Genomic DNA, 11,784 nt, shown 5'->3' with positions numbered 1-11,784 from the left:
GCTTAGCAAGTACAAAGCAAGAATGATTTATGAATTATTAATCTTGGCCAAGAAAGGTGTTTTACTGTTACGTCATTCAAAAGAAATTCTGCATCTTGTGCTGTTCTCCATTACACTCCAAAGTCATGATGCTTTGTGTCCCAGCAGCCCTTCTTTTAACTATTCTTTTTACATTAACATATTTCCTTATTTGACCCAGACAGAATTTTCATTTTATTATATAATTTCATTTGGTGATAAAAAAAAAATTATAACTAAATAAAATTAGACATAAGACTAGACCACAGTTTAATGGATCGCTAGTAGTCTAATGATCTCAGCATAGTTTTATAAGATGTTAAACGTCCAAATTTCTTCAATGAGATTATAAATTTAAAATTTTGTGTGATTAATCTTTCATTTCATATCAAAACTAAGCAATTAATTGACATGAGAGCTTGAAGTTGTAAAAGTCAAATGAGGATGAACAACTTGACAAGTGGATGAATGATGTTGATTTGGATCAAATATTGTTCTGTATCAACCACCTTCATTGGATTAGGACCATTTTACACCACCAAAGCTTTAATGGCATCCATGGAAAAGCGACGGTCTCTTTCCAAGTTTCTCATCCACTGAGACATCACACAACCAAAGCATTTGCTGCCAATTTTTCTGGAATTGTCTATATTGGACGCTTTCAGTGACAATGACCGTTTTGCTTAAACTAAGAACTAGGAAGAGATGCGTTTCATGAAGACAGTAAATATCTTATGATCTTAAAATATTTCTAATCGATAACAACTCTTTTTTTTTTTTTTAATATAATATATATCCCACTAATTAATATAGGATTGTCTGAGGCACAGGTCTCATATTCCGTAGTGAAAACGCTGGACTTGTTTTTTGTGGATTTCGTCTGCTTCGTTTGTTTAGGTAAAGCAAGACAACTCCCCAAAAGTCTAGAAACATTGCGTGGTCATAAGTCATTGAGTTGTTGAATGGTCTCAATCATCACATTTAATGGATGTTGAAGAATACCCAGATACACAATCCTGGACAAGAATGATACTTAATGATAATCCAATTGGCTTTTCGGGTTCTAGTGAGGCCTTTTTCAATGGCAATATTAGCTGTCACGTAGTACAATACATATTTTATTTTGCTTTTCTAGAAATTATTGAGCCATAAACATTTAGATTTAATGTTGAAATACAGATGGATATATAGATGTAATATTAATTTCAAATTTATGTTGAAATACTAAGCTGTTGTCCTGTCTGGCCAACTTGCAGGTTTGGGACCCAAAGTCCTAATATGGTTTCCTCTGCGTTGTGCTTGTTGAACTGCAGTTCAGACAACCATTGTTAACTGCGGGTGTTCATGCAGAAACCAACGAGAGAAATGTGATTAAGTCAGTCCCAATACAGAAAATTTAATAACACATCATTGATCTTTTGATAATGATCATTGATACCTCAGCTAGTTAGTTGAATACAATTTTACAAATCCTTGAAAATCAAATAGAGCTAAAATGTCCTTCAACTAGAAAACTCTCATCTCCGCGCAATTCTTTGCCCTGCACCAAGCAACAAGCCCTTTCCAACAGCACCAGAATGAAGTCCACACACCAGAGCTACTGTTCCTCCTATAACTATCCATTTCCAGTCAATGCCATGATCCTTGTGTCTTTTAATGTCTACCACTTGACCTTTATCCACTTCGCCAGTCACAGGCTCTGAAGAGTCCATACTTTCGTCAAAAGAAATTTTTGTTGTAATTCTCGCCATGAGTGCGCTTCTTGACAATGAAGCCTCTGATATCCTAGCATTCTGATATGCCCTCATGCCAGAGTGCAACTTCTTGACAGTTCCCCACATACCATGACGCAATCCCAGCTTAGCCACATCTTTGGGGATTCCCATATCCTCACAATGTAAAAGGATAACTTCACATCCAGACATCTGTCCATCTCCTTTTCGAGATTCCACTGCATTCATTTATCAAATAGGCCAACAAAGATGTGCCATTGCATTGTCAGCAAAGTATCCCATGAAAATATGTAATAAAAATAAATTAAATAACTTGATTCTTAACACATCTTACCAGCCCTGATAACCCAACTCGAGAAATAATGCTCCACACGCCTTGGCTTGTCACGCTTGGGCAGGCCAGGATATGGCACCCCCTGCGATGTTGTAGCCTCGGCATATCAGCACTCATTATCCACATCAATTATTTATAATCATGCTATTCTGTATATTTTCTAGCTCCCTACACTATATAATCAAGTGATATTAATATTAATAAATAAAGTAACAACAAGGTTTTTAATCAACAGAGGTAAGAAAGGGGGATTTCAAAAATCTATATGAAAATCTAAATTTTAGTACACCATGAGATAGAAGATTGACTGGATTGCGGAATTAATAGGGACAAAGAAAAACGCGTTTTGTTTAGATATAAGATTACTCACACTATATCTAAAATTAACCACTGGACTCCAATCAAACTATTTTTCCTTTTTAGAAGATAGTAGTATGAAAGGTCCTCCTACTTGAAAAGCAGGAAAAGAAGCAACAGTAAAACATGAATCATAAAATGTCCCAATCCATACCTTGGTCACACAATAATATGTTTTCCCAGCCTCCCATATTCTTCGACCAATGATATATTCACGATCACTGCAGAAAAATGGGAACTGCAAATTGGAGGAACAAACTCTTTGACATTCAACAAGACTTGTCACAGAACATGCAAGAAGCATTAAGAAACCATGATATCAATCAGATACATTATGCACATATTCATTCCACTAACCTTTTTTATCCAGTTAACAATCATCGTCCCTGTACAAGGGAATTCCTCTAATATTTCGAAGTATGCAAGCATCGGATCCCATTTAAGTCGAAACTCATCATCCCAGAAGAAATCTCTAACCAGTTCTGCAGTTGCATCCTCAAATATAGTTTTACTACGAAATATAGTAGGACCTGTCTGATGAACAAAATCACCACCAAATACTAATACATGTTACTCTCAGAATCATTAAACAATACAGTTATATCATTTGAAGATGGGAAGACAACTAAGGTACATTATAACACATTAAACAACATGCCACCAGACATCAGGCATCCTTAAGCTGAATAGCCTGGCATGTTATGACAAAAAACAATAACACATAGATGCCTGCAAACTAGATCCAGAAAATGCCAAGAGAGTCATATGGGAAAAAAGTGTCCTGCAATATTCATAAGTTGTCAGAACAAGCAATCGAAGGGCATATACTAACAATTCCTAAAACAACATGTGCTTAATGGGTGATTATGAATTGGCTGCTAAAACAGGGGAAGAGGGAGGGCACAGTTACATTAGATGCCAACAATTCAAGAAGCAGTTTCAGCTGGCAAAAGGCAGAGTTGGAATCTACCTGATGCTCAAGGCACCAAGCTTGATATGCCATGTTCGCGGTAGACCTTTCCATCATAGATTGCCATTCCATTTGTCCATCCTTACCCTCAAGAAGATGCAACAGGTGTTCTAAATCATTCTCTGTGACAATTTCCTCTCCTGCCTGAGGTTCACTATGGGAGCTGCATGAAAGTGAACTATCATAACCAAACTCATCTATCCTAATCAACAGGAATAATATAATACAGGTACCATTTCCAGGGTAAAAAGTTTAATGAAAAGAGAAATGACCAAAAACAATGAAAGTGAAAAACAAGTACAAATATACATAACCATGGAATATGAATAAAAAAGTGAACACAACAACAACGCGAAAGATGACAAACAGAAAGACTCAGAAGAGTTTAAGACTCAACCAAAATGACCAGGCTTACCCATCTTTCATGCTTAATTCATAGACAGGGATATTTGTAAATCACTTTATAGGACAAATTTTCAATCAAGATTAATATCAGGCTCTCCTACTTGGTCCATTGGAACCGGAATGCAATTGGCCTTCATCGAAAGCACACAAGCCTTCTAATGTGGTAATCCATTACAGATGAATGCTACAACTTAGATATGGAGAAGTTTTCTCCATGAAGACTGCATGACCATGCCAAATAAAATGGATCTGGAAGAGTGATAAAAGCCCTAAAGGGAAAATCTCAAAAGCGATACCTAATACCTTGTCGCTAATTGCAAATGATGCCATAAGAAAATGTGCCCCCCAAAACTAGCATCTCATTCAAGATATGAATAATATGTAAATACAACTTAGAGTTGTGTAATGCCTCAAATACAAACGAGAATTTCCAGATGGATAATTGAACTCAGATGATACATCATTATGGAATAACCCCTAACTTAATCTCCGGTGTTTATAAGCATCTGCATTCGATGATAGTTCCCCTTACAATCCAAAAAACTCACCAAGAGTATGGGTAAAGCTGCAGGTACGTTGTAGGCTCTAATGATAATTTTCTCAGGAGAGCTCGCCTTATCTACACTGAAACAGTAGCATCTATCTAATAACTTGAACCAGACCATTCACCTTTGTGACACAGCAAATCTAGTAACTTAACATCAATACCTCAACTATAAGCAGACACATAACCTCCTTCTAATGAGAATTAATGAAAATAATGCATAGAAATGCAGCGCCACGTTCATTTCTACCACGGCTAGATTTTCACTTCCCTTATCGTAGGATTAGAGTAAAGAACCACCTCATTACAAAAATTCGTTTCCAAAAAATACCCAGAAACAACATTCAAAATATTGATTATAAAAAAAAAAAATAAAAAAAAAAAATCCGCATTCAATAACGAAATAACTCGAATATCAACCCCCTTTTTAAAGCCAAAGAGGTTGAATTTTTGCCACAAAAGACAGAATAATATTCCAAAAAAAAAAAAGGAACCCACACTCACCTAATAGAATCACTGCCACCCTCACCCGAATTTCTCGCCAAGGCCGGCAGCGTCGATGCGGAAGTTGATGCCGTCGCCGCTGATTTTCCATTCTTACCCTTGAAATTGGACCAGATGGTGCGGCAAACAGAGAAAGCCGAGAGAGCCGTGAAAGCCAACCAGAGCCGTCGAGCTCCAAACCCCGGGGGCGCCGTCCACAAAAACCTGAACTTGCTTCGAAGGCCAAGGAAAACCAAGCCAGTCCACCTGGGGCGCCACGACCAGCCAATAACGAGGCCGATCATGACGGCGAGCCATATAGGCACTGCACAAAGCAAAATGTCGACGAATGTTTCGGTGATCGAGGGTTTCTTCCAAAGCTCCATCAGATCGAAGAAAGTCTCGTCCATTTCCGTAAAAACTTCTCTAACTTTCCGGGAAAATTAAATGACTTTCCATGAAACTTCAGACATAATTGATTCCTCTTCTCCGAGAGATTATCTCTACATGGATAGATTGTGGATTGAAGATTTTTTTTTTTTTTTTCTCAGACCGGATCCAGGAGAAGCAGAAGAAATTTTAGGGAGAGAGTACTAAAAAAAAGGCAGAGTTGATTTGGACACTACGATGAGATGACGTGGCCAGTGGCTTTATGTCGGAAATGGATTAGGTACCTAAATTCAGGGAGCGTCAGTAGCACTTTCAGTTATTTTTTGTTTGGATAAAATTACCAAAAGCAGAATCAACAAACCATCAATTGTTCATAATAATTTAATTATTAGATTATTTATAATTAAAAAACATTATCTTCAATACAAAAAAATTAAAGTATTATTAAATTAATTTTATATCTATATTTATATATTCATTACATATATTCTAATCAAATATTTATATTTAAATTTATATATTTATTATATATATATTTTTAATTAATTTTATATCAATTTTGGTATTTATTTTTATTTTGATAATTATTAATAATTTTTATGTGAATAAAAGAAATATGGAAAGGAAAAAAATTATAAAACTAACAAACCAACATTGTTAAGGAAGTAGTTGGAAGGTGTTTTGCACGCGCTTGAAAAGCGTGGTACGATTGTCCTGTGTTTTTTTCCTTTTTTTTTTCCCCTATATATTGAAAATGACGAAACGTGTTCTGTTTTGAAGATGCTTCGCTCGCCATGGGAGATATTGTGGTGCCGGTCGAAGGTGTGCAACTGCCAACTGCCCCATGTGGAGTAAATTTATGGTATTATTGTATATAATTTCATATTTTTTTAAGCATCGATGGTCAGTTATTGATCAATTTAAGTGTTGAAAATAGAATTTAACAATATATATATATATATATATATATATATATATATATTAATTTTTAACTTTATAATATACTAAAAATTAAAAATCTCAGCTTTTAGATGAACTGAAATCAAAACTGTGAGTGTCCAAAATTTTGATTTCAATTTAATTTAATCGAAATTCAATATTCTATTTTTTTTACATTTTTCAATAAAAAAAAGATAATTTAGTTTAAAATTATTTGATTTATTTTTAATTTAATTCTAATTAGATTTATTTATGATTAGAGTTAAAATCAAATTCGATCAACTTTAATCTAATTCTAATTCAATTTCAATTATGAATAAGTACTTGACCCAATATAAATCAGTCCATTAAGTGCCTCTTTAGTATTACGTTTAGAGATTTAAAATTATTTTTTAGAATAAAATTATTATTTTAAATATTATTAAAAAATAATTTAAAATTTTTTATTTTTTATAATTAAAATTTATTAAATTTAATTTTAAATTATTTATTAATATTTTTTAATTAATATAATTAAAAAAATAATTTTATTAATAATAATTTCAATAATAATGCAAAATAAACCTAAAATTTTGAGATGGACAGGAGGGTAAGCTTTAAGAAAGTCAAGAGAGGGAATATGAAGTTGGGCTCTAAGCCTGCCCATATAACCCATAAAAGTACTCTTCAATTGAAAAGCTTAAGCTTGGGTTTGGATTTTTATCATTCTTTAATGAATTTTTTTTCCCCTCTTTATCATTAGCCCTTCGAAAAAATAATAGATAAATTAATAATTTTTGTGAGAATTGTGATTGATTAAGGTTCTGCGTTTTAGGCATGCAATTTACCAATTATGAAAAAAAATTAATATGATAGTGTGAAAATTAAATTAAATTTTTTTATTATAAATAATTCTTTTTAAATGAAATTTTATAGATTTTTTAAATTATATATTTATATCCTATTTCGTTTAATTTTATAGTCAAATTTATTTTATTTATAAATAAATTTCATGATAGAATTCATTTACAAATGAATTTTTTTATTTGATATATATTATATTAAATATAGAATTCATTTCAAATGAAATAAATATTATGTTTGAAATAAATAAAATAAAACAAATGATAGATAATAAGAGAATAATTTTATTACTTGAAATATATATAATTTTAAGTTTGAAATTCATTTGTAAATTTTATCAATTTTGATAGAATTTGATTTAATTATATTAAATTTCATATAATTGATTATTGAGAATTTTAAATGAATTTTCAATTAAACCAAATACTAAAATTTTAAATTTATAAATGAATTTTACAAAATTTTATAAGATTTTTTTTATACCAAACACTTTCTTAATGTAAAATTAAAAAATTTATGAAACAAATGAAACAATTTCTTTAGGATAATAAAAAATAAATGTGTGAGTTTTGAGAAATACATGAGAATAAGAATTTCACTAAAATTATCATAATTTTAACAGTAGTTCATTACTTTCTTTGTTTCTTCTTACCATTGTTAGAAAAAAATGAAATGAATTCTTTAAGATAATAAAAAATAAATTCTCAGATTGAGAGAGAAGCTAATTCTCAAGAAAATGGATAAACAAATTCTTAAATTGGGGAGTAGCCAATTCTTAAGTATATAACATAAAAAATTTTCAAAATATTTTAAGATTTACAGATTAATTAGTGAAAAAACTTGTATAAAGAATTATTTCTATAATTTTCTAAAACCTATTTTATCAGCTCTCTTTTAATTAGGTAATATAAAGAATAATTTGATCAAATTAAGAAATATTTTATTATAATTTAATAACATTTTTAATCACCATACAAAAATCTTAAACCAATAAATAAAAATGAATAAAGGGAATAACCGGATTTTTCTATATGATTAATCCATCCATGTTTGAATAATTTAAAATCTCAAATGTAGTATTAATACTTATAATAGCTATATAATATTTTTCTAGCTAGCTACTTGTAAAAAAAAAAAAACAAAAAAAACAAAAGGCTCCAAATAATAGAGTAAAATCCTATTAATTATATGTTGTTACTATAGATTAATAGTGTTTGAGGCAAAAACAACTTTTATGAAAACTTGTAAGCAAAAATTGAGTGATTGTGATGCCCAATAAAAAACTACCTTTATGTCTTTCACTCCTTTAAAATGAACTTTTTTTTTTCCCAGGGGATTTTTAATTTCCTGTTGAATACTTTGTTGTTAAAACAAATTTCATATGACATCTTCAATTCACGAAAAAAAAAAGTGCTCGAAAGTAAATAAAGAATGGAAAGAAAAAACATTGAAGATGGCTTTATCGAGTACACACTCAAGATGTTTGTGTTCTCTTTTGACTCCTCTCAGGTCTCATGGCAGGGAGAGGAAACTAAAGTATAAATTAGTCCAGTTTAGTTAGATTTACATTTCTCTAAGTGGTGCATTAGGAAATCGTTGATATAATCACTGATATATATATATATATATATATATATGTATTTCAGATGAACAGAAATGGTAAGAAGTATTATTTATGTCTGTACTTGTTAGCCAAAGCTATAAATACATCCACGTGGAGTTATTCCTCTCATGCAGATGAACCCACATGGGATGTGAGTGTGACAATCTGAGCCACAGAGTGGTAAATGGCCAAATGGGTGTGTATCAGTGCATAAGCTAACAAGTAAGAAGATGATCCCACATGGAAGGATAGCTATATTCATGCACAAAACTGACCCACAAGACATTAAAAAGTGAAAGACTAAGGGCCTGGATATTATGATTTCAGTCTTAAGGTGAAAAAGCAGTAAATTCAAAGCTCACTTTGATGGCTGGTACTCCTAGAGAATCTCTCTCCTCTTCCTCTCTCCTGTTACAAATCATAAAAGTGAAAGCTACAAACAACCAAGCTAGCTTCAATATTCTTTGCAACTCTATGCAAGCAAAGCCAATTTGGAAAAAAATTCAACCAGAAAAAGATGGAATACAACTTTATTTTTCTCTTTTTTTTGTATTGTTTTCTCTTTCCAGTCAGATTTTCACACTAACTACTACCCATTTCTGTTTTTCAACGAATTTGGTAAAAACAGCGGAGACTATAAGGGCTGGGTGGCAATTGAAACCAAACTCCAGGAAAATTTTATTTTTCTAATGGTCGGTTACATGCCTCCATTTTCTTCAAAGAGTAGAAAATAGAACTGTGCGTGACAAATTCGAAACTAAAATATACTTTTCTCTTTGACTAGCTTCTCATAAGCAGGTTGAATATCCACACATTCTTTTACAAAAATGGAAATATCTAGTGACATCTTCTTAAATATATGGGCTGATTCTGCAATAATTTGTTTCTAAGCTAATTTTAGTAAAAGATTCAAGGTTCTTTTGGCTGCAATGTCAATTGAATATGCATATTGATCAAGGAGAAATGAAATCAAAATTTCCCATTTTAGTCACCACTCATCACTAAGAAAGTACATGTATCTTTAACATAAGCAATATATAACTGCTTAAAACCTTGGATATCTGTACATCCTTCCTTGATTAGATTAATTAGTATATGCATGTGTATTCTTGATATTCATCAGGGACTTTAGCTGAAAATAGGGTTGTTGTGTTGGGTGGGGGGGGTGGGTGTGTGGTGTTGGGTGTGGGTGGGTTGTGTGTGGGGGTGGTGTGGGTTGGGGGTGGTGTTGGGGGGATAAGTTGAAGCTTTAAATAAGAAAAAAAAAAGGCTAAGCATTAGAACAGATACTTACCTGAAAAAGAAAAAATGACAGTAGACTGCAGGGATCAAAGAAAACCACCGATCAATCTCCATAAAGCCTTTCTCTTGATCAATCTTTGAGTTGGGGGGAATGAAGCCTGGTCCGAGACCATTCATTGGCTGTTTGAATATGCTCCGAGTGAATGGTCTCGAACCAGACAGCATTCCCCTCAACTGTGCATAAACCATAGAGAAAGGGAGAGGGAGAGAGAAAGGAAGAGAAAGAGAAAGAGAAAGAGAGACTGTTGCATTTTGATTTGGCCATGCATTGTGTTTTCATGGGCCCTTATATACGTGAGGATGAAAAAGAGTGAGATTATCTTTATGTGGGTCAGATTGACATGGAGTCCCACTTTCTACAGCTTCTCTCTCTCCCTCTATCAATGCTTTTTACACAGTGTTGAAGAAGGAAACTTTGGCTTTGCTTGCTTGTGTTGTGTAGCCAAGTCTTCGCTTTGCTTGCTGCCTTCAAACTGACATCCCTATTGGCTACAAAAATCAAATACCACAACTTTTAAGATTATGGACATTTCTCGGAATCATACACAAACAAAAAACACACCCTATAGTCCAAGGATTATGAAGTGGAGTAAGGACTGAAAATGATGTAGAGTGTAGACTTGTAGCTTGGGGGAGCAAGCATAAACAGTGGGATTCCAAGCCCAAATGGAAAGAAATAATAAAGGTTGGCCTGCCAAAGCTTTGATCAGAACCAGCATACATAAAGAATGGAAGTGGGCATGAGAAGGAAAAAGCAGGGAGAAAGAAAAGCTTATTAAGTGACGAATACTTCATAACATGAATCTTCCTTACAGTGTTTCAAGTGCCATTAATTGGCAATCACTTACACTGCAAAATTTTAATTGCAACGTGAGATAGTATCAGATAATTAATTTCTGAATTGTAGTTGTATATATAGTATGCTCAGTGATGAATTTTAATTGAGATTCTGTCTGCTGGATTGTATATACATTCTTCAATTTTCAATGATTGAAAAAGAAAAAGCAACAGATGAGGGATCTTGCTTGAAGAGAAATAAAGCTGAAAATGCTGAATGGATATTTAGCGCATGGAAAATAGCTCTACCATATTGAATAAGAAATCTGAAATTTCCTCTTCATCTAACATCATTATTTTACCTAGTTATTGGACCTTTGGTACTTCTGCAATAGGAGGGGCCTTTAGGAAGATTTATCTGATACTTTTCATATTTCCACATAAAATATAATTGCTCTAAGACCAGATTTAAAAGAATATCTAAGCCAATGTGATAATTTTTCATCATCACAATATCAATTTTTCTAATAACAATTTTGTTCCACAAATAATATAAAACTAGTAATTTGTCCATCGCATTGCATAAATTATTTATTATTTTATTTTAATAATATAATTTAATATTTATTTTTTTTATATATATTTATAAATTTAAAATTATATTAAAATTTTATTCATATTAAAATTTTTAATTGATTATGTTATGTATAATTTAAATTTGTATTTAAATTTCAAATGATTATGTACATATATCAAAATTTAATTAAATTTATATTTTTAAAATGATAATTAATTATTTTTCTTCAAATATTGTTTACAAAAATATAATAATATAATATCTTTTATTTTTAATAACAACTTATATAGTTCTTTTAATATGCCATGTGGCAATTTTTAAAGAATTCAAATCATCTTTTAAAACGTCATGTGGTGATTTTTTTAAGAAGCAAATTGACCCCTTTTTTTTTTAGACATTTTTTTTAAGATTTAGCTTATATATATATATATATATAAGCAAATATTTCTCTCTTAACCTAAATAGAAGCATATGCAGCTAAAAGAAAGTTTGAAGCGTGTAGGTAACAA

At 31.8% G+C, this 11,784-nt stretch overlaps 1 protein-coding gene across 1 annotated transcript; it reads right to left on the bottom strand.

Moving 5' to 3' along the window:
- Window positions 1-1,413: 1,413 nt before the first annotated feature.
- LOC110635416 (uncharacterized) lies at window positions 1,414-5,445 on the bottom strand. The gene is made up of 6 exons (XM_058136471.1): window positions 4,866-5,445; window positions 3,413-3,575; window positions 2,800-2,976; window positions 2,597-2,680; window positions 2,086-2,167; window positions 1,414-1,969 (listed from the first exon to the last, which is right to left on the bottom strand). The coding sequence occupies exons 1-6, from the start codon at window positions 5,252-5,254 to the stop codon at window positions 1,536-1,538; spliced, it is 1,329 nt and encodes a 442-aa protein (XP_057992454.1). The 5' UTR covers window positions 5,255-5,445; the 3' UTR covers window positions 1,414-1,535.
- Between the last annotated feature and the right edge of the window lie 6,339 nt (window positions 5,446-11,784).

Source organism: Hevea brasiliensis, chromosome 15, assembly GCF_030052815.1.
Source record: "Hevea brasiliensis isolate MT/VB/25A 57/8 chromosome 15, ASM3005281v1, whole genome shotgun sequence".
NCBI lineage: Eukaryota > Viridiplantae > Streptophyta > Magnoliopsida > Malpighiales > Euphorbiaceae > Hevea > Hevea brasiliensis.
Note: the sequence above shows the minus strand (reverse complement) of the source record. Positions and strands in the feature narration are given on the sequence as shown.

Excerpts from the sequence above, each read along its gene's own strand:
- LOC110635416 (XM_058136471.1), bottom strand. The coding sequence starts at position 5,254 with ATGGACGAGACTTTCTTCGATCTGATGGAGCTTTGGAAGAAACCCTCG. Across the intron at positions 2,977-3,412 it reads CTTGGTGCCTTGAGCATCAG|ACAGGTCCTACTATATTTCG; the intron begins GTAGATTCCAAC and ends TTTGTTCATCAG. Across the intron at positions 2,681-2,799 it reads TTGTTAACTGGATAAAAAAG|TTCCCATTTTTCTGCAGTGA; the intron begins GTTAGTGGAATG and ends TCCAATTTGCAG.